At 40.5% G+C, this 23,807-nt stretch overlaps 1 protein-coding gene across 3 annotated transcripts in view; it reads right to left on the bottom strand.

Annotated features, from left to right (window-relative positions):
• Positions 1–23,807, bottom strand: part of evi5l (ecotropic viral integration site 5 like) — a 39,238-nt gene that overhangs the window by 2,132 nt on the left and 13,299 nt on the right. Inside the window, exons 2-19 of one of the 3 annotated variants that reach the window (XM_074630526.1) lie at positions 21,231–21,632; positions 17,115–17,304; positions 16,103–16,327; positions 13,885–13,959; positions 13,484–13,609; positions 13,206–13,349; positions 13,011–13,100; positions 12,177–12,274; positions 12,021–12,081; positions 11,840–11,893; positions 11,330–11,362; positions 9,654–9,794; positions 4,794–4,910; positions 4,181–4,321; positions 3,889–4,065; positions 3,628–3,774; positions 3,067–3,162; positions 2,650–2,745 (exon numbers count right to left, since the gene is read on the bottom strand). In XM_074630526.1, coding sequence (XP_074486627.1) covers positions 2,650–2,745; positions 3,067–3,162; positions 3,628–3,774; positions 3,889–4,065; positions 4,181–4,321; positions 4,794–4,910; positions 9,654–9,794; positions 11,330–11,362; positions 11,840–11,893; positions 12,021–12,081; positions 12,177–12,274; positions 13,011–13,100; positions 13,206–13,349; positions 13,484–13,609; positions 13,885–13,959; positions 16,103–16,327; positions 17,115–17,304; positions 21,231–21,472 — 2,253 coding nt within the window. In that variant the 5' untranslated portion in view covers positions 21,473–21,632. The remainder of the gene's footprint in view (positions 1–2,649; positions 2,746–3,066; positions 3,163–3,627; positions 3,775–3,888; positions 4,066–4,180; positions 4,322–4,793; positions 4,911–9,653; positions 9,795–11,329; positions 11,363–11,839; positions 11,894–12,020; positions 12,082–12,176; positions 12,275–13,010; positions 13,101–13,205; positions 13,350–13,483; positions 13,610–13,884; positions 13,960–16,102; positions 16,328–17,114; positions 17,305–21,230; positions 21,633–23,807) is intronic. The other 2 variants (XM_074630527.1, XM_074630528.1) reach the window with 2 other exon arrangements.

The following is a 23,807-nucleotide window of genomic DNA, read 5'->3' as shown; positions in this document are numbered from 1 at the left end:
GAGACTTGGTAGTATGTCAGTATATCGCTGCGGTGTACAGTATTAAATAAAGTGTTTGTTTTGTTAAAAGTACATTCCCTCCTCTAAGATGCGTTTTGAAGAATCTGGCGATACAATACGTATCACGATACGGGAGTTACAATTCAAAATATTGCGATACTGTAAGCAAGGTGATGAATTGCATTTTTTTTTTAATCTAATTTTAGGAAAACTGTCATAGTATAAAGAACACACCGCCATATGCATAAAATCAGAGTAAAAAAAAGTTGACTTTTTTTTATGCAATCAGAACAGTACGATCTTCATTTGCTTTTATCATAGTCCCTATAACATCCAACATCATAGTATCTACTTTAAGAGGGTGCATACACTGCATATCTTTGCCCATGAAATAAAGTTTTGCCGTAATCTTTGCATGTAATCTATTAATTCAAAATCAATACAGTATCACAAAACATAATATCGCAAAACTCATTATACTAACGAAAGTTCTCAGCTGAGTTTCCTAGGTTTAAATGGTCTATAAATCGTGTTAAATCTGTTAGATGAGCCTTTGCAAACAGCATCAAATGTCAGGTGCTGGGGATTTTTTTAACAGGTTGTTGGGTGTGAAAAAGAAACCCCCCGTGAAACCCACTGACCTGAATCCTGCTCACCATTTGAGGTTGTACCAATAGGGCAAAGGGGTCTTTACAGCTAAATCTGAGCACCAGAGGTCACAAAAGCAGGTGGGAGAACTAGATACAAAATTTAACAAATCCAAAAATAAAAAGACCGTTTGCGTGTTCCCTGCTGTCTATCTTTCACATGACAGTGGTTGTTCTTGCATGACAGAAGAGCCGCCGCCACCGTTTATCTACACATGCATGCATTCGGCGTGTTAACCTTGTATGTACCACAGTGACTCATGACAAATCTCAGAGGTTTTTGTTTCCCCCTATCATACACCCCGGCTAGCTGTAGAGCGGATGGGGAGGGGAAACCAGTGGTTAACCAATGGAAATGTTTTGACTGTGTCTGACTGCTTGTCAGCTAGAGCGAAAGAAAGAAGTCATTTTCTATCAGTTTGTTTTTTGCAACATAAAAAGCTTAATCTATATCAAAATGTGTCGTCTTTGCCAAATTGCTAAATTCATGTCAAGCTGAATCACGGTGTGTAAAATCATCTGCATTACGTAGAATCTGTCATCACGTACTGCTGTTGGTATGACTAAATCTGTATGATAGGATCACCGAGGGGACCATACTGAGATTTTTCTAAATGGTTCACTGCTTCCTCATCTGTACTCACGCAAGTTTCGGTCTCATTTATAAAACCACAGCTTTGATAAAAAATGGTGGGGAGAGTAGAAGAAGAGAGAGGAGCGGTAAAGGGCAGGGCAGTCTCATCACGCCCCCTCACTCTAAAGTTTTAACAATCCTAGTCACGCACAGCCACTCTCTGAATGAACAAACCCAGAGTGTGTGTCGGGTGAAAATTTACAAGTTGAGTGAAATTAAAAACGTGGAAATCAGCAAAACTGGTGTAACAATAAATGCTTCAACCCGACAGCATCATAGTGAGCAAACAACTGTGTGCAAAAGCCGCACAGCTGTGATAAAAATAAATAAATGTCACGCACTTATTCTTTGAAACTCTGTGAACCAAATGATGTTGGGGGAAGAGCAGTGGTCTCTTTTTACAAGAAAGACACAACCGAGTGAGTGCATCTGGGTGGAAGTGGTGTCTGTTGTGAGGCTGCATGTAGATGACAAGATTATTCTGTGGAGGTTGGCGAGGCGGTAGGGTATCTATCTATCTGTATGTATTTATCAGTATACAAACACTACATGTCTCATATCTGCACGCCATTATGAAACAGAACTCACCAGTCAACAAAATCATATAGTGAACATTATTATTAACAATGCCTTCGTCGGCTATACTAATGTACCTCTAATAAATCACAAGAACATAGATTATAAAATATCAATCATTTGCAATCATTTGCAGGCTCTGAACTACATTTCAAATCATCTGTCACTGGGTCAGATTTCAGAATCAGCAAATGCTTTATGACACAAACACCTGTTTCAGGACCTCTGAATCCCTGCAAGCTGAAAGATAGAACATTCAAACAGGTCTGGTTTTGTGACTTTTAGTGTCTGTATCCGCCGGCTGGAGAAACAGCTGACCAATCAGAGTTTAGTAGGATGGATTAGAAGGTGTCAGATGAGATTGACGCTGCTGTAGGAGTTGCTGTATGTCGACTTACAGACGTAACATCTCTAACATCCACATATTTCTTAGATCAATATAAAAAACGTTAAGTTAACTGCTGCCGCAGCTTCAATGTTGACTGAAAAAGAAAACAAAACAACCACCCTTGCAATTCAGTCTGAAGTAGAGGTCGACCAAGAGCGGCTTTTTAAAGGCCGATATAATAACAATAGTTTGGAGCAGTAAAAAGCAGATAGCCGATTAATCGGACGCTATCTTTATTATTTTTGCAGCAGCCTAGTCGGCTACATTTGAATAGGCCGTTTGTCTCTCCGAATTTAATCATTCGTAAGAGAACATCCTCAATTATGAAATTAAATCCAGTAAACGGTGCAATTTTGTGTGTGTGTGTGTGTGTGTGTGTGTGTGTGTGTGTGTGTGTGTCCAACCTCGTTCTTGAGCTCAGCGATCTGATCCCGGAGCTCGTTGATGTACTGTCTGGAGTCTGAGTGGTTCAGCTGGCCCTGGATCAGCCCTTCCTCCTTCTGAAAACATACATTTTAATGTTACAATATTGTTGAATCAATCATCCGCATACAGACGTCAAAATCTACATACACAAATTCTACGTACGTACAATCTAGAGATGTTCCAATACCAATTTTACCTTCGCGATACCGATACCTGAACCCGATATGATACCAGCATGGTAAAAAAATATATATAGTTATTATTATTACTATTATTTAACAGCTGTGACCCAATCATGAATTTTGGGCACTATCGGATGCATTTCCGATACTGGTATCGGTATGGGAACAACTCTAGTATAATCCTTTCAGGCACAGAGGCACATCAACACACACCTGTATCTCGAGATCAGCGACCTTCTGCCTGAGTTCAGCCATGGCAGCCATACTGTCTGCTTCCCTCAGTCGCACCGCCATCACGTCCTCTTTACTCTGCATGTATGAGGGGAGAGAGAAGATGACATTTCCTGCTTAATAGTTGAACTCTGTGGATGACAACGATATATACTGGATTACACTGATGGATGTTGATCCTGAAAACTGTCTCACTCCCTTCATCTACGTCCTCCACTGTCCTCCATCTCTCATTCCAGACCTCCTTCATTGTATCTGTCCTTTTTTTCTGGATATCAATCCCAGAATTTATAGTCAGAATCATTCCTCATCTATTTTTCCTGAAACATTTCCATCCATCCTTCTCCGTCATTCCCTCCCTCTTTACATGCTCTTCATCTTCTTTATATGTCTTCATTCCTTGTTTTTTTTCCATCTATCTATCTATCTATCTATCTATCTATCTATCTATCTATCTATCTATCTATCTATCTATCTATCTATCTATCTATCTATATCTGGTGTTAAGTCTCCCCTCTTTCTCTCCCTCCTCTCCATCCAGACCTTGCAGTCGGACTCGGACTGCTTCCTCTTCATCTCGTTGAGCTGGGTCTGGAGAGCTTTGTTCTGATTGGCCAGCATCTGGAGTCGGTCCTGCAGGGCGGAGCGTTCCTGATCGTTGCGACCAATCAGCTTGCTGTGGATCTGGTTCTAGAGTGGCAGGAAGGGAAATGGGAGAGGAGGGTGAGGAGGGTGTGGAGGAGGGCTCCAACAAATGAAAATAACTGACAGGGTTTGTATTCCCTCAATGACTGAATGTCTGACCTGGCTCTCCAGCTGCAGAGCTTTGAGTTTGACCTCTCGGAGCTCAGCCTGAGCCTGGGCCTCCCTCAGTCGCACCGTCATCAGTTTGTCCTGCAGCTCGTTCATGGCGTTCTTCTTCGGGGATTCCTTCCAGTGGCCGCCCCCACCGCCTGTGCTGCCGCCGCGGGACATGTGATGCTGCAGAAACACAGAGTAGCACAGGTGTAATTCTCCTGCCAACAGCACAGACGTGGGCACATGGACATGCACACACAGGTAGTTGAAACAGCAGCAGTTTGTGTGTGTTAGTTACCTGCCAGCGCTGGTTGAGATCGGTGACGGTGTCCTGCATCTCTCTGAACGAACGCAGCGTCTCCAGCTCCCTCAGCTTCATCTGCTTCACCTCTTCCTGCAGAGCCGCCATATTGTTCTCATCAGGCAGGCAAGTGCTTCTCTGGATGAAAAAGAACCCGTGTCACGTTTGGGAAACATACGTTTACATCACCAAAGCAACTGTGAACTAAAAACAGAAATCTGGTCCTCTCTCTAGGTTCCATGGTGGAGAGGAGGTCGTGTCAGATGGACATTGACATAGAGCCGCCATCGTGACTAAAAAACAGCAGTTCCTGGAACATTAGAAAATGGTAAAAGCAAACAATGCCAGAAACGTATTTACTTTTTCTATTAGTATATTACAGTAAAATCATCATCAGGAGGAAGCAGAGCTGTTGTGTCTCAACACCTTAAGTAAAACTGAAAGCTTGAAGTGTTAATTTGTTCCAAACAAAGACGTGTTTAACAGCTTAGTTAAGTTTCGCAGTAAGGCGATCTTTAACACATTCACAGTTACACCCGCCTGCTGTATCTGCTCATCTTTCACACTCACATTTCTCACATGCTTAAACGCCGCGCGTCTGTTAGCTCACCTTCTCCAGGTCGAGGACCTTGTCTTGCATTTCCTTCAGCGCTCCCAGCAGCTCGGCCTCGTGCAGTCTGGTCTGCTCCAGCTGAGTCTGCAGATTTATCACAAACGGCTCTGTGTACTGAAACAAACATGGCTGGTGTCACTCACAGGTATATCGTGTAACAGGGCAGTGGATGCCAGCATTGATCATTTGTTGATCAGCTTTCTTGAGATTGTGTTGGTAAACAGATATCTAATAACTACTGGGTTCAACGGAGGAGTTGAACTGGCCTTGTTTGGGCCTCATTCGAAATCCCTCCACAGTTTTTGTGTTATTGTCATATGCAGACTAGTTGCAGATGATGGAGTTAGTAGTCATGACTAGGAGTTCAATTCTGCGTCAATGAGTTTGACGTCTGCCACGAGCTGCTGCTATATCTCTTCCTGTTTCTTTTGTGTCTTCTGCTGATAAAATCTAACAGCAAATTTAGTATTCATACACGATCCTGCACTTTTTAGTCTGAGGGATAACATTGGTGAAAAAAAAGTTTTCTACATTTGGAGAAGATAGCAGGAAATTTGCAGCAACACATTTGATTCCTTGGCTGCGTTCACTTAATCTCTGATGACATATGATGACCATTTTATGATTTATTACAGTATATACTGTATATTGGTCTTATAATCTCTGATGAAGTTGTCAATGTACAATTGCAAGAGAGTACGCAATCCAAGAGTGTGCACACACACAGAAGAACAGCGAGAGTGACATCTGAATGGTATGTACCTGTCGCGGCTGTCAGGCAGTTACAATGACGCCCCCGAAGCGGTGGTGGGATTTTACGCTTTCTGGTGTCACTGGCGGCCTAACCAGCAAAACATATCGTGGGAGAGACAAAGACAAACTCAAACCACACTCTCTCTGTCTCTCTTTTTCTCATTGGTGCACGCCAGACAGGAGGCCATCTCACGGACAAAACACGCACGTACCCACATTGTTCACAAATGTGAAAAAATGGTAAGTTTACAGATATTATGATAAAAAAACAGTTGATTTATGAATTGAATGTGATATAAATCATTGAATATATATATGTAACAAATGTTTTTTTTATAAAATGTGAGTTAATTTATAAATTAATAATTTCCATGGTGTTTTATTTATGCCATGCATCCGTTTTTATTATGGAAATAATTCTATTAGAGTATTTCGGGACGGTGGTGAAAAAAGTTATTCCTCATTTCTGTCACAAATAAATCAAGAGCATCAATTATGACGTGCTACTCTAACCCCTGTGATCATCTACAACTAGTCAACAAAATGGAAACTGTTCAAAATGTTTTAAACGTCAGCTGATTCAAAATAGCTGATCAACAAACTGAAGTTGGTATCAAGCGGCCCCAGTGACTCAGAGTGATGTCAGAAGACAGAACGCTACTGTACATTTTCATGTCACCACATCAAAGGGAAATTACAAAGTTGGGGCAGAAAAGCAGAGAGGGCTGAGTGGAAAAAATACTTTCCTACGAGGGCAAAATACAAACGCTTGAAATTGGGTACATAGCGTGCGTAAAAGAGTCTCGATTTGTCATCTCGTGCCTTTCAGTCTTGGTTATCAAAGAAGATTATGAGTGTCTGGAGGTGTGTGAACTCTGGAGGGTGACTGATGCCAGCAATCTGTGCCGGAATATAATCACTCGTCACGCAATGACATCATTTAGAGAGCTCAACATCCCATGTTTAAAATCCAAGCCCCCAGGAAGAGCGCCGGTCGTTGATGCCAATGTTCGTAGTGGCCAAACAGCGGTACTACAATTTCCGTGTCCACCACGTGATGCTATTGGCCCCCAAAAGACTTTTTCCCATATTTACATTGGGAAAGAGACGTCTGTAACTCAGTGGATCTTTTTTTTTTTTTTTTAGGTGAATCAACTTCCCAGTACGAACACTTGAATAGTCCTTATTTAAATCTAAAGGTTGTAATATGCACTAATAGCCGAATTATTTCCCTTCCTCCGTTCATGTGAATGAGACCCAGACCGAGGCTGGAGCGAGGGCTGGGAGGCGGAGTTAACAAGCTGTGAAGACAGTGTGACGTTGTGACACCGTGGCCGAGCCATGTGACCGATTTTTAATGCTCTTCCTTCTGTGTGAATGTGCGCAGCATTGAAAAGAGACTATGTAGGAATGTCACACATCATAATCTCACAGAAGAGTGATTTGCTGACAAAACTATGAGTTTTAACTGTAAATCATTTGTAAACTAGAGGGGCTTGTTATTTTCATGGTTAAAAAAGTGGTGGTTGGACGAACTTTTGTATTACTAACATATTCATTACAAACATCTGCCAGTGTACGTAGAAAAATAACTGTGCTCTTCACTCATGAGAAAAGATGTGATCTTAAATTCCCAATTAATTTAGTCCTTCAACAGCATCATATATAGCAGAACCACAAATCATATATACTGTAGGCAGAGAAGATTACTCAGTCTCCTGAGAATAGGGCTGCAACTAACCATTATTTTCATTGTCGGTCAATCTGTTGAGGAATTTTCTCGATTAATCGATTAGTTGTTTGGTCTATAAAATGTCAGAAAATGGTGAAAAATATTGATCAGTGTTTCCCAAAACTTAATAAGACGTCCTCAAACGTCTTGTTTTGTTCACAACTCAAAGATATTCAGTTTACTGTCATAGAGGAGTAAAGAAACCAGATAATATTCATATTTAAGAAGCTGGAATCAGGGAATTTTGACTTCTTTTTCTTAACCCGATTAATCATTTATCAAAATAGCTGGTCATTCATTTAATAGTTGACAACTAATCAATTAATTGATTAATTGTTGCAGCTCTACCTGGGAATACATTTTTTTTTTTTCAAAATCCAGTGATGGAGAGGATTTTCAGATCCTTTAAAAAGTCACAGTACTACAGTGTAAAACTACTCAATTACAAGTAAAAGTATTATTTGCAAAATGTACTACAAGTATCAGAAATTAAAGAACTCAATGCGTTGAAATTGAGTGTTATATTATTAAATATGATCATATTATATTATTACTGCTGATGCATTGATATAAAAGTATTATTTTATTGTTGTAGTTGGTGGAGGTGGAGCTATTAACTACATTATATACTGTTGGACAGTTTAACTTATAACAATGCATCATATTTTATACATTTATTACATATTACGAATGTAAAATCTTAGTTTGTAAAGTCATTATAAACTCCAGCTGTCAAATACATATAGTGAAGTAAAAAGTGCAATATTTCCCTCTGAATTGAAGTGGAGTAGAAGTATAAAGTACTTCAAAGTTGTACTTAAATACAGTACTTGAGTAAATGTACCTAGTTACATTCCAATACTGTCTAAAAAAAAGTCAAATCAACTATCTTAGAACTTCAGATCTTGTCTTATTTTAAATGTATGATCAATATTTAAAAAACTATGATGCAGCGTTTTCAACCTTTAGGTTTCAGTCCATATGTATTTAAACAGCTGTAAGTTTCACATTGTTTTGGCTCTTCTCAGCACATTGGATTTAGAGTGAAAGAGTGACTATGAGGTTAAAGTGCTGACTGAACTTGTAGACCTTTTTCTGGGTGTAAACATCCGACAATTTAAGGGAGAGTAAGCACTATAACATCATAGTTGCTGCGTTTTAAATTCAGCGTGTTGGAGTCCAGACTCAAAACACAACCTGAGCGCTAACAGAGTGTATCATCAGTCTCGGGGCGGTGAGCTTTGCAGGGTTAGTTCATGACTAAATCACTAATTTCTTCTGAGTTTCATATGGAGACTTGACTGTGTGAGTTGCACCTTTGTTATTAGGAAACCACAAATTAAAATACAGAAAGAAAAGATCAAAACCAAACTCAATAAACAAAGACACTTCTAGTTTGACAAATAATTACCCGGAGCTGTTTCTCCTCTGATTTTCACACACGGGTGAAACAAAATGTCCCGTTAGTGTTGCGTGCCATCACCCTGCGTGTGTGTTGTTCCTGGTGTGGGTGTGTTTTGAATTGTTGTTGTTTGACTAATGCGGAAGAAGCACAGAGTTGGCAATATAAAACGCAATAAAAGCAGAATGATAGGTGAGCTCACACCATCAGTTACTATGGGAATATTTCAATCAAAATAATAATATAAAATACATTAAAAGGAGTTTTTGATGGGCAATGTTTTTATGTGTGGGTCCATATTTTGTTGTTTTTTGTGGATCTACAGGCGACGATAATGCACCACGAAACACAGCAATGCCCCCAAAAAAAGGCAGGGAGGAAGAAGAATGCTGGCTAGTAAACATGGTGGTAAACAATGCAGATTTCAAACTTTTAAGAAAAATCCGCTTTGCAAATGTTTTATGTGAAAGGAAATTCATTTAACATGTTTATTAAACGTCTTTTAATGTAAAGTCTAGGGCTGCAACTAACGATTATTTTCATTGTTGATTAATATGTTGATTATGTCCTCGATTAATCGATTAGTTGTTTGGTCTATAAAATGTCCGAAAATGGTGAAAAATGTTGATCAGTGACCAAATGTAAAATTATGTTTTCCATGTTTTCTCTATTCCTACAAACATTATTAGTAAAAAATCACCATCAGTACTTTTTTCGTTGTGTCTTTTTTTACAACCTGGTATCAAAAGCAGCCCTGATTTTGTAATCATTTCACTAGCAGTTGAGCTCATTACCTAATAAACGATTCAAGAGAAATGCAGACGAACTGCGTCTGCCTCCAGACAAAATCTTACTTCATAAATCCCTTGTTCAACATATGTGAGGCAAAAATGAAGTTTCGCCAGCCTTCACCCTCTGTGTTGGAGCAATCGTTCGTGTCGGTGCACAGATTGTGGGTTGGTGTTTTTACCTTCTGTTGCTGCAACTCTTTGATGGTGTCCTGCGCTTTCTCCAGGCTCTCGGTGGCCGTGTTGCACTGCTGCCTCACCACCGCCAGCTCCCGCTTGATCACGTAGTTCTCCTCTGCCTCCTGCGCCCTCGTCACCTGACCCTGGAACACCAGGACAGAGGGTCAAGATCAGCATTTAAAATGCATACTATATACCAATGTAGTGAAAAAGGTCATTCTGGGCATCTAGGGAATACAACATTATTATGCTTAAGGGGAACTTTTTTTAATCTTAAAGGAAATGTTTGACATTTTGGGAAATATGCTTAAACATGCTCTCATATCTGTCCAATAAATACAAAGATACAGCTAGCAACTGGTTAGCTTAGCTTAGCATAAAGACTGGAAACTGAAGTAGTGGGCAACCTCCGGGTCTGAGAAGTGAAGCCAATGCTGAAGTGCCTTAAACTTGAATTCTTTCTAATGGCCAGCAGGGGGCGACTCCTCTGGTTGCAAAAAGAAGTCTGATTGTATAGAAGTCTTTGAGAAAATGAGCCTACTTCTCACTTGATTTATTACCTCAGTAAACATTGTAAACATGAGTTTATGGTCTTAATCACTAGTTTCAAGTCTTCTTTAATACAGCATGATGTTCATTTAGTAAATTATGGTCCCATTTAGAGTCAAATAGACCATAAAGCAGAGTAGGCTTTAGAGCGTGGCTACCTTGTGATGGACAGGTCGCTACCACGGCGTTGTCTGGTCTGGGTCCGTGTTTTTGTCTTACAACTTTAACCCTTTCACAATGTGTTTTAGTTCATGAAAGTTGTAGTAGCAACATTTTGGTTGCCTAAAAACGTCTTATTCAGTGTTCGGTTGTACTTAGCGCCGCCCTCTCGTGTCACTTCTGGTTGCAAAAAGCCAAAATGGCGTCAAAACGTCAGTCCACAAACCAATGGATGACGTCACGGTGACTACCTCCACTTCTTATATACAGTCTATGGTCCGAAGGTAAAATATCTGCCTACCAGCACTTTTACCGCTCACAAATTAACAGGTTACATCTCTTTTGTTTAACTCCCCGGAAAACCCCAACGTGTCGTTTTTACACTTCATTTTTTTGTACAAGTTAAAAAAACAAGATTTAACGTGTTAATTTGTGAGATTTAGAGTTTTTTTAGGTTATGTTACTTTTGAACAGAGCCGGGCTAGCTGTTTCTCGTAGTCTTTATGCTAAGCTAAGCTAACCATCTCCTGGTGGTAGCTTTATATTTTCAGTAGCGTACAGACTTCTTATTTAACTCGCGGCAAGAAAGCAAATAAGCGCATTTCCCAAAATGTCTAACTATGAAGGATATTTCATTCACATGTTGGTAAGGTGTATTTCTAATGAAAATGCATAACAGTAATAGTAGTGAGTGATAATTATAAACGTTAACATGCTACATGCAGGAGTTGTACAACCTTATTAGATTTTCCATCATGGATAAACTGTACATGCATTCAGGGAATACAGGACGGTCTTGTGGACGGTGCAGATATTCAACAATATTCTTTCATGCACGTTTGGCTGGTTATTGTTAAGAAGAGGGAGAGAAGCAGTGCAGGAGAGCAGAAAGAGGAGGAGGAGGAGGAAGGAGGTGCGAGTAGGGCAGAGGACAGCGAGGTCAGTGGGAAAGTGGCTCACAGTACTCTACCTGTATCAGTCTGTCTGCCAGAGCGGCACTCTCCTACAGCGCAGCGAAGGAGAGGAACAAGAGGGTGAAAAAAAGAGATGAAGATAAAGTGAAAGACGGTGGAACACCAGGGAGGATAACCCACAACAAAAACCCAAGAGGAAATTCAAGGAAAAGAAAGAAACGGGATCACAGGTTGAGGAGTCGATCGTTTGCTGCAACAAATGTAGAGAAGTGTGTGAAGAGAAAAGAGAGGCAGCAGTGAGATCACTCAGAACAAAAAAGTGTTTCAGAAAAGGAGAAGATTAAAAAGTGCTGGAGCAGAAAGAAAAAAAAAGCTTCTCGAGAAAAAAATCGACAGCAGAAAAATGAGCGCACGAATTTAAACCCACAGCGTTATCTTGTGTGTTTAATTAGATCTGATCAGACTGTGGAGAGTCCCGCGCTGAGCAATCTCTCTGTTTCGTGTCAATGATGCTGCACAAACCGGTTTTAATTTAGCATTTAGATAAAGCTGGAATCATCTCTTACCTTCTCCAGCGTCTCAATCCTCTGCTTCAGCAGCCTGTTTTCTGTGCGTAACCTCTGAACAGAGAGAAAGAGAGAGAGCGGTACCGAACAGTTATATTAACTCTTTATTTCTTAATTCCTACTAAAAGTGTTAATTGTAATATCCACTAATCATCATCACAAATACATTAAATGCACACACCTTGATCTCAATTTGTTCCTCCATTTCTTTGTTCTTGATTGTAGTATATTCTTTTTCAAGTCTGATAATAAAAAAATAAAGAAAAACAACAGAGGATTATCCACCCGTCCAGCCTGCGTCTTACTAGTCGTTAGTTTGAGTAATGAGCGCTCTTACTTCTTCATCCTCTTGGGGTTGTATTTGACCTGGTAGGCCCTGAGGATCAGCTTGTCTGGGCAGCTGTCAAACTGGTGGGGGATCACCTTCTGGAAATGCTGGCGGAGCCGGAGGGGAATCACAAGATTAGAGAGCTCAAGACGGACAAAGATGCTCATTCATATTTTATGCAGAAGCAGGCAGACACATTTTTAGGAGGAGTGAAGAAGAGCTGAGGCTGAGGCTTTGCGTTGTGGCGAGCCAGCAGCTGCTGCATTTTTGAAACTACGATGGTTTTTGGAAGTTTATGTATTAATAAATCAATAAAATGAAGAAATTAAGTTTACAGACATATTTATTTTGACTTAAAACACTATGATGAGACTTACTAATTCAGTCATTTTCCAATCAAAAATGTTAAAATTATTTGCTTCCAGCTTTTCAAATTTGAAGATTTGCTGCTTTTTTCTTTGTGATGTATGACAATAAAGTGAATGTTTTGCAGGTTTGGACTGTTGGTCAAATAAAACAAGGGATTTGAGGAACACACTTGGAACACACAGTTGCTGCATCCAGATCATGAAACATACACACTTTTGTTTTAGACAGCAGGCTTGCAAGTGTTTGATCTCATATAAAACACTGATATACGAGCACGTTATGCCATCATCTAACGTGTCCTGGTTTCGGTTTCTGTTTTGAATTAGTGTAACCATGTTTTTATCAGAGCAGATCTGTAGTTCAGGAAACTTGCGTGCAAAGGAGAAAGTGGGACGTGGAGCCTTTGACTCACGGCTGAATTTGTACGTGAAATCTCATTACTGCAGCAAGCGGCACAAAGCTGCAGCTGCTTACCTGTGACATGCCCTCCATGTCCAGTTGAATGAGGTCAGTCTGGTTGTACTGCAGGATGGCCAGGCCCACACGGAAGATAATCTCCAGGCCCTGCAGACAGGTCACATATTCTGTTATGTGTGCGCTCAGTAAGCTGCAAGAACAGATCGGTAAACCGAATACACACAGTCAACACATACTCAAAATGTTTCCTACCTCATACATGAAAATATCGAAGATGCGCGTGGCGACAGGCAGAGGGAGGAAGGTGAGGAAAAGGGTGAGGAACCAGGACGAGGCGTACATGGATGTGTGGAAACTCTGGGATCGAAAATGGACGTTCAGCTCTGGAAGTTGCTCCTGAGGTAAAAAACCCCAAAACATTGCATACCATATAAAAAGAAAGTGATGCACTGAAGATATAAGTGAAGTAATCTGCTGCCCTCTTGTGGATGAGCGTTACACTGCAAACCTCATGTTTGCTTCCTCTTTACCTGTAGCAGATACTCAAACTGGTAGATGCAGAGGCCCAGCTCGGCCATGCTGGGTTTGAAGAGCTCCCTCAGACGGTACTCCTGCATCAGACGCACGAAAACACAAAACGCCTCCTCCTCGGGCATCTGGGAGGAGGTGAGGAAAGTTCCCTCATTAGGTATAAATTAAACATTGCTTTTGTTTATTATAAAGTGACTCTCATATTTCACCGATAACCTCTAGAGACGACTTAATTGCCTTGCAATTTTTCTAAATCCTGCTACTTAATCACCTGCTTTTGGTGGTAGTAATCAGAGAAATCTAGTGGGACTGATTACAATGAACCTTTGACATACTATACTGAGCCTTCGGGCCAAATATCCTCATTATGGATCATTTTCTGGAAATATTTGATCATTACCTGCATAAGCAGCAGACCAACGATGAACGCACTGCCTTGGCAGTAGCCCACCTCTCGATCCACCAGAGAGTACGCCTGAAAAACACACACACACAGTACTTTTGCTATGTGCTGTATTTATAGAAAGATGACATCTGTAATCCAGACTGAATATTCAGACTGGGAACAACAGGATCGAAAAGTCACCAGAGGTTCCTTCATTTCCTGCACAGCTGAGCTACCAGGAGACTTGACTGATGTGTAGACCGTCTACAAGCTTGTTTCCATGACGGCAAAAAACAAATTTCCACATTTCATAGTTTCTCATTAGAAGGTAACACTCAGCCTGGCACGTGCAAAATGGAGAAGTTGATCACAGCTGTTCAAATCTTTCCAGTTCAATGCATCTTTTTACTGCAGAACTGCAGGAAGACATGCTCCAAAATGTCACTTTGATTTGATTATTGTTACTTTTTTCCCATTAATACCACATAGCAGTTGCCTGTCATGCTGAAACAAATCATTTTGACACTTCATCATTGACTCAAATTATCAACACATGCTGGTTCCAGTTTCTCAAATGTGGAGATTTACTGCTTTCCTGTTATATATTATTGCAAATTGAACATCTTTAGGGTTTTGGACCGTTGGTCGAACAAAACAAGCGTCACCTCGGGCTCTGGGAACCTGTGATGGCCATTTTTTTCTAAATTATTGAAGAATACAAATTGAACAAAGCATATTAAAGATGGAGTTTAGCGCTATGAGGATAAATATATTTATGAGTGGGTCCCGTTTTGTTTGTATTGGGCAGGCGTGTGAACATGTGGGCAGAGCACAATACACATTCTTGTCACCGTTTTCACGCTATGCTGATGATCGACAGTTGGTGGCGTTAACGCACAAAGAAACAAAGGCAGCGAGGAAGAAGACTGCAAGTTAGTAAACAAGAATGTAACAATGCACGATTTAAAATATTACAAAAATCAGCTTTACAAATGTATTTTTTTGCATTTAATGCGTTTGTCAGGCCTCAAGGGTACACACAATACGAGTAACACTGAAAGTGAACATAACTCTGCTGTACACTTTGATCAAAAGGGAAACTATTGTTACATGCAGCTCTACTTGCTTGTTAGCAATGCAACACTGTTAACGGTTACTGCTGGCAATTTTTTAGAAAATATATTTTGGGACATTATCTTTGCCTTTATTAGATAGGAAACAGTTGAGAGTTCCAGGTCCCTGGCCACATTGCCATTATATGGTCAGCGTCTTGAACCCGTAGGCCAACAATTTTAACAACATACCGTCTAAACGGCCAAAGCCCTCATTATAGAAAAATATCCTAACTGCTTGTTCTATCGTAACTTAAGTTTCAAAAATAGGAAAAGTCCCATCTCCCTATTACAGTAGCATTTCCTTAACTATCTAGCTTGCTATCATGGAAAAAAAAGATTGGAATTCAAAAGTCACTAATCGAATCAGTGGAGGAGAGGAAACCCCACCTTTTTAATTTAAAATCATATATATATAAAATGAATCTATAATTATTATATATAATATTTTACTTTATTCTGAAAGTTCTGCAGCCCACTGCAATTAGGGAAGCAAACTAATATAATGTATATACTTTTTAATTAATACATGGCCTGGGAAATTTAGAGCAACATCTTATGGTTGGAGTAGCATTTCAATTATTATATTTCATTGTTCATGTTGTTCCCCATCTTTGTTGTCATTGCCATACATACCTAACAACAGTGCCGCTACCATGTTTGGCATTTATTTTGAATTTAGCACAGGGTGTATACCATCCTAATTTAGGATTCCTAACTTGGGAAAAGTTAGGTTCTGCAATAGCTAAACTCCTAATCTAAGATAAGATAGGATATTTTCATAAATGCAGTTAGGAAAACATGTTTCTGTAATACCAAAAATCCTAAATGTCATCCTAACTGAGATAAGATAGGATTTCAGAACCAGAGAAACAGAACAACACCTGCTTCGGCACTACGTAAACCTCATCTGAGCTGCGACCACCAAGTCACTTAAAGTGTGAAAGCATGCCAAATGACTTCATAACTATAATTTAAAACATTGTACCCACAGTTAAACACACGTGCAAACAAAGACATTTATTCCAAAAGACACAAGTGTCACCTTTTCATAGATACCAAATATCAGGACTGAGAAGTCCAGACCTTTTGATGGTGATGTGAAACGCTGCGCTGCTCACCTTCATGACGTTGAAGAGGACTTCCTGCCCCAGGCTGTCCTGGCCTTTGAAGAACTCGTGCTCGGGGTAGGTGCGGGCGATGTCTCTGCGGATGAGCTTCTCGCAGGGGGACGACATCTTCAGCAGCTCCGAGTACTGGTTCTTCACCGGCATGTCAGTGGCGTTGCCCAGCAGCTGCCAGACGATGGCGCGGAAATGGTGAGGGATGCCCTTCCTGATCAACTCCTGGAGGGAAAAGAGAGAGGATTAATACCTCGCTCCTTTATCTGGTGAAAGATGCAACTTCTCTTGAAGAGTTAAGAGCAGGCAGATGAGAGAAGAGGATATATTTACAAGGATAATTTAGTATCACATCATAATTACAACCACTCGGTACATTATGATTATCTCAATCGTCTCAATAATTCTTCACCTACTCATGTTTTACCCTTTAAAGCAAAACTCTCTATAGAGTTTGCATACAGCCGGCGTCATTTTGCTCGATTTGTCTGCTCTCACATTTTGCCCCTGACTCATTTTGCTGTCTTTTGTCTCATCCATCTTCTCTTCCCCTGGGTTTCCTCTTGTTGTCACAGAGGACACAGAAAGACACAAAGAGGAAAGAAGGGGAGAAAGAGGATGAAGAGAGAGGCGTGTTAGTGTAACGTAAAGACTCAGCTGTAGGGGAACGTCAGAAAAAAAAAAAATCCCGGGCTCTCAGACAACACTGAGTTACATGTTTCTGACACACATATGGCTAAAAAGGACGCTCACTGTGACATTGTGAATAAAAACAGATGAATATAAATGCCCACCAGCATATAAGGCGTAATGAGTCAGGGATTTACAGGGTCCTCTTTCTGTTATGTTCCAGTGAACTTCCTGTGAAACCTGACCAACAGGGTGCAAAAATATAAAATGAGGAGGCTGATAATCTTCTTATTGATGTTCTCATTTTTTAAATATATTCAATGACTCATTCTTTGAGAAAATGCTGCCTGTGACAACATCATCTTTAATTTTCCACCCCCACCTTCAGGAGTTTGTCCTTCTTGCGTCTCCACTCCTCCCACTCGTTGACGATGCGGCCCCACAGGATCCAGGTGTCCTCCTCCAGGTGCGACAGGTTGGAGGAGGCCGAGGAGCTGGACACCAGCGAGGAGCCGCTGTTGCGCCGCGAACCGCTCATCGACCTCATGGACTTGGAATCAGCCTCCAGTAACCTGCATGAAGAGACAGTTTATGAGGACAGGAAGGCACATGACTACACACAGCGTGTTTGTCTTATACAAGCTGGTTCACACGCAACGGAGAGTGACAGGGAAGCTAAGATCAGCATTGGGAGTCACGGCAGACTGTGAAATTGCGAGGATCAGTAGAGTTTGTGCACAACCTTGTAAAGGCACCAAAAGCCTCAGGGCTTGTTACCTTAAACTACAGAGTCAGAGGCTGACCCGTGACGATATTACACATACAGCTGGATCGCTATTTACATTTTAAATTGACAAAAAAGCAACCTTAGTATACACGGTCAGACTAACTTTAAACGGCCTTTAACTCAGCTTCCAGTAAGTCAAAGCAGTAAGATAAACATCCCACTTATTCTGCCTTTCATATCTTTCAACCTCTCTCAATTCAATTCAATTAACATGCTGCCTTTATGGGCATAGAAATCCAGTTGGATTATGAGCAGGCATAAACAATATAAACAAAAAAGTAGTGTAAATATGAGTCTTTTTTTTTTTATGATATCCCAGTTGACAAGTTCGTTTAAAGGAACAGTGTGTAACATTTTAGGGGATCTATTAGCAGAAGTGGAATATAATAATTCATAACTATGTTTTCATCAGGGTATACTCAACTAAGAATCATTTGGTTTTCGTTAGCTTAGAATGAGCACTTTATATCTACATAGGGGAGCGGGTCCTCTTCACGGAGTCCGCCATGTTGCTCTGCCATGTTTCTACAGTATCACAGAATGGACAAAACGTTTTTACGTAACCTGAAGGCCGCCGTAGTTCTCTGACATGCTTGTGAAGCTGTGGTAACGTAAGCCGCAGAGTGTAAAACCGTGGTACAGACAGCTGCCGTCTGACTTCCGTTGCTCCTAAAGTAGTGTTATTACAGTATGGATGGCCTCTGAGCGAGGCAAACGGCGTTACCGCGGTTTTGCACTCGGCGGCTCACGTTACCGTAATCTTGGAAAGGGAGGTGTGAGCGTAGGGGTACTCAGTTGGTTGCAATCTGCAACCACACCACTAGATACTGCCAAATCCTACACACTGTACCTTTAAGCTATTGTAGAAAATAGTTCATATCTAATACGCAGTAATACTTTGTTCTACAATAGTACAATAAGTCCATATTGTAATCAAGGATGTTGATGGAGTATCTGTGGGTCACATGAGATTGGGCCACATTTCCAAACACTCAGTTTGCCACTGCATATATGAGCATGTTAATGGTCGGTTTGTATAAGGATAATAATAAAGCTTATGACTGACTGATGAAATGTTAAGTCTTGCGTTTAGACACATAGTCAGAGACTGCTGCTCCTCACAATCAAAGTCAAAAGCTAATTAGCAAAAGCTAAAGCTAGTTTAGCAGAGGAGTTTACTGGCCTCGCCTTTGAGGTCAAGCCGAGTCAGAAAGTGTCTTATAAGAGCTGTATTTGACATTACGGGTAAGAGCAAATCTTTTTGCAGAGAGTAAAATGAGAAGATTGATTCCACTCTCAGACATATTTGCACAATAAACATGAAGCTGCAGCCTGCAGGATTTTAGCTTAGCCAGTAAGTCACTACTTGTTTGTTCCCAGTCTTTATGCTAAGCTAAGCTAACCGGCTGCTGCCTTTAACTTGATATGTCACGTACAGGAATGAGAGTGGTATCGATCTGATCAACTAACTCTTTGCAAGCAAGTAAATAATTGCATTTCCGATCGTTGTATTGGAGTCTGTGGCAGCAGGGAGCAGAGATGATGTGATTAAAGAGACTGCACTTTACTCAGAGGGTGTTAGGTTCAGGCCCTCTTTGACAACGAACGTCTGCTTCTTTTAAGTCACTTGACTCCTACGTCTCTGCACTTTGACCGCTCTGCTGAAACATGTGATTGCTGCAGGAAGAACTGTACAGTATGTGGCTCCTCACACAGTGCTACTCTTCTCCTTTTGAGAATGATTTGCTGTATTTTCTGTCCCTGCTAGGGTTAATAAAATCTAATTTAAATTTATTTTTCTGCAGTGATACAAACATGTGAACAGACAGAATTCCCCACCAGGCAATCTGGTGCTCTTCGTTGTGTGGGATTAAACCTTATCTAACACAGGGATTAAACTTGACCCTTGAACAGAAGAGTCCCTTTCTAAAGCACTGTGTGAAACCAGGTGATTACATTACAGTTTCAGATGCCTGAACAGGTTAAATAATGAGCTTCCTGAAACAAACAGTAGCATCCAGGGCACATGTGTGATATCATCACAAGGATATTGCAACGATATGTACTGTAGAACAAACACTGGATGAAATGGGATTGTTACTCTCAGGAAATAGTCACTGATTAATGCTCTTTTTTATTCCCTTTTCTTTTTGTTTAGGGGCCACAGCGCCTATATCCCTCTGGAATGAACTGTTTGTGTATTTGTGGTTAATTGATGGGCTAATCCTAGTCCTCCTGTTCTTCTTCTTAAATGTAAAATGTTACAAAAAGAAAAGTTATAAAGGATAAACACTGATACAGTGGCCAGGACTGGTTTAGTGTTTGTTTTTTTTAACCTCACTTATTCAGGGTTTTTCTAAAACACTACCCTATATACCCATTTTTTGTCATCCAGTGTTTTCTTGCAAATGTAGAGCATGCAGACGTGTGTTTCTAGGTCAAATTGACATTGCCTTGTGGTCATTTTACTCAAATCCCTTTGCACTGAACTGGGTACATACACACCTTGAACAAAGATGATTTTTCAAGCCCAGTGGGGTCTGTGTCTAAACGCTGCAAAATACAGTATTGCACTATTTCTCCAGAAATCACTGTGACCACGGCCTCCTGTTGCATAATTCACTTCTCCTCTATCCATCTGTATGCTTAGTCATAGGGCGAAACACATTTTTTTCAGTCTCAATCTTCTCGTACTCAAAAGTTAGACTTAAGTTAAGCCTCACAAATATACAGCAGTTTCTGATATTTTAATGTGCTCTTTAAAATCAGGAAAGATTGATCAAAAGCTCTCACATGGCCTGAAAGACAGACTTCAGGCCATTTTTATCAACGTAATTAATTGAGACCGGTAATATCAGTGGTTGCTCCGTACTGCACAATATTTGGCGTTCAACACAGAAAATATTCTCCTAAAGTCCTAATTATCTCATTAATTACTTGCTGTTTTAACGCTACCTTCAACCCTCATTATTTTCTGCACTTCAGCTTCTGCAGCTGAAGTCAAACTGTCCATACATTTGTAGGTTGACCTATTTGTCTCTTCTTTCATCTATATTCTTGAGTCTGTGTTCTTGTTTGATCAAGAGATTTTACTTCAAACGTCAGCTATCTAAAATGTATAGACTTTTCTTGTTCATCGTTGGTCCTTTATTCACCCTACCTTACAGGTTACAACTACACTGAGGTGACACAGTGATTTCTTTAGTCACAACTGACGTTCAATAAGCCCTTCCACCTTGACATTAAATTACATTTATTTAGCTTACAAAACGTGCATTCATCCATGTGGGTACAACCCCAAAATTTGCAAGATTCATGCAAGTACATGAACTTCATCAATCACTTGCGCCTCATTTCCAATGCATGGTACGGCACTCTCATGGACGTACCACGCAGTGGAAATTTGGCAGAACTCCTGTATTTAGCAAATGAAATGCTATCTTGGGTATTAATGGCTGGGGTTGTAGACTTTCCCATATCAAATAAGGATCAGGACAAAGCTGCTAGCGTTAGCCTAAACTCTGACAGCTTCCAGGAGCAGTTTCCATACAGTGGAGAAATGCAACACAGCTGATGTGCTCGTATGAACACCTCTAAACCAAAAAACTAAAGTAGTTTATTAACCTGTTGAACCTGCTACTGTACAACTATAATAACTGTCTTGAATTCAGTCCAATAGTTAAACTTGATGAGAACAGCTACTGATCTCACCTGTTCTGCTCCTCCAGTTTGGCCAGCAGCTCCAGTTCATCAGGACTCAGGTTCTCCGAGTCTGCTGGAGAGGCTGCCGGTGCTGACAGCAGTGCATCATGGGAAGATGAGTCTGGGCTGAGCACTGGGCTGCCTGTCGATGGGGGGTCTGGGTCCATGCCGGGAGGAGAAGAGGGGCACTCTAGCTGAGGGGGAGCCCCACTAGAGCCCTCTCTTTCTGGGCTGCCGCTGGGTATAGACATGGCGGTGGCGGTGGCGATGGCGTGGGATGGGTGAAGCAGTGTGGGTGTGGTGCGAGGGTCTCCCAGGTTCACCGTTGGTCTCCCACCTCAGTGAGCCTGGCTGTCGCCTGATTGGCCACCGGGCTGACCGTGGAGCCAATATGATCAGAGGTCTTCAAACCTGTCATGGGTGCAGAAAAAAGCTCATTGAATATGACTGACCACAGATAATGAAATATAGTAAATAAAAGCAGCTGTTAACATGTTGTCACTAAAAGTAATGTGACAAATATGTCAAAACCTGTGGCTACACAGCATGATATGTCTGGCCTTGTTAAATTATATATTTTAAAATAAGAGTAACAAACAACAATTTTCATTATGGATTAAATCAATGGGTTAATCTCTAAGATGCACATCACAATTACCAAGAGCTTTAGGTGATGTTTTCAAATCTTGTTTTGTCACCAGCAGTCTAAACCCAAAGACTTTGAATTTACAAGAGCTGCAACGATTAATCGATTAGTTATCAACTATTAAATTAATCTTAATTTTAAAAAACGATTTTGGTTTGAGTAATTTTTTAAGAAAAGAAAAAAGTCATATATCTCTGATTGCAGCTTCTTACATGTGAATATTTTCTGGTATCTTAACTCCTCTATGACAGTTAACTGAATATCTTTGAGTTGTGGACAAAGCAAGACATTTGAGGACGTCGTCTTGGGCTTTGGGAAACTCTGATTGACATCTTTCACCATTTTCTGACATTTTATAGACCAAACAACTAATCGATTAATCAATAAAATAATCGACAGATTAAATCGACAATGCAAATAATCTAAGTTGCAGCCCTAGACTTTACAATGATATAAAACAGAGTACAAAAATCCTAATCCTTTGCATTTCTAGTTTGTGCACTCAAAGATGTGAGAGGTCATGTTTGGCTTATTGGATTGAACACAAGTAAACATAGTGGTCCAATAATGCCCCTCCACACCCTGGCTCAAGTAACTGCTTTGAAGGAGTGGCCCTTAGTCACTGTAATGACATCATCCTGACTGAGAGCATCATGGTCCGTCACTGCAGTCACACTCATCTTTCAGAGAGCTGTTTGAGAGGGATGCCTAATATGGAAACCATGTTGCTGTTGTTGTTGACGTGTACATAAACTGTTGTGATCTATAGAGATACTCATAACTTCTGTGTTGCTTTTCACTCATCGTTGTAAAAGACGAGTGAGAGAACGAACATGTCAGCAGTGTTACAAACATAATGAGCTGATACATCACTTAATATCTGACTGTACAAAGTTGTGTTTGTGTCTTCAAAGTAGAGTTGGTTGCTTCTAGTGATTAAGGGCGTACAAGGGAAAGGCATTTATATCTTGAGTGCAACATTTAACGTGTTAGATGTTAGACAGCACATCTAGACCCCGAGCTTGGATGAATATTATGGGATAGTGTGAAGATCTCATACATGCCCGAGGTAAACAAACATCTCAGAGCTTTGCTTTGCTAAAGCTTCTTACCAGAAAAGAAATAAAGATGAAGACTCATTTAACACACACACTAGGGCTGTGTATTAGCAAGAATCTGACGATACGATACGTATCATGATACGTTACTATTCAATATATTGCGATACTTTTTTAAAATCTAATTTTAGGAAAACTCCGAGGCTCCATTGTATTCACTATATTACAGAAACCTTCCTTCTCTATGGCTGAAGATAGATCACAACAGTGATTCTCAAGGCGGGGTCCGTGTCACTCTGTCAGGGGGTCCGTGAAAGAATTTGCTATAAATTATAAAAATTACATAATTACATAAAGAGTACATATCTACAGATGGGGACAACTAGCGCCAATAAAACAAGCATATTATCTCTGTTACTTCCACCCACGATGGGCCAATAGAAACTCATGAATCAGTCCCTTCACTCAGGGTGCAACGAACCGTTCCTGCTACTGTTTAGCTTGACTTATTAGCCCGCTAGTTAGCTGGCGAGCATGGAGAAATATGTGAGTCTAGTCCACATCGTCAAGTGACGCTAAGCCCAAACTAGATAAAGTGAGAAAATATGTATATCGAGCGATAGCGACGGGAGATCAAAATCCATCATGTGTCTTCAGGGTCTAGCAAACAAAGCCATGAAGCCGGCCAAGCTAAAGCAACATCCGATTACAAAGCACCCTAAATATCAAAACAAAGTGGTGAAATGTGTTTCTGTTTATCACTATCAAACAGGTCTGAAGTATTTAGTTTGAAAAGTTTTAGAAAACAAAAAGTTCCAATGGCATCTAAGAGTACAAATTGTAGTAAGCATTATGCTTAATCTTTGTTACGATTATGAGGAG

This window comes from Sebastes fasciatus, chromosome 3 (assembly GCF_043250625.1).
Source record: "Sebastes fasciatus isolate fSebFas1 chromosome 3, fSebFas1.pri, whole genome shotgun sequence".
In the NCBI taxonomy this organism is placed as follows: Eukaryota; Metazoa; Chordata; class Actinopteri; order Perciformes; family Sebastidae; genus Sebastes; species Sebastes fasciatus.
Note: the sequence above shows the minus strand (reverse complement) of the source record. Positions and strands in the feature narration are given on the sequence as shown.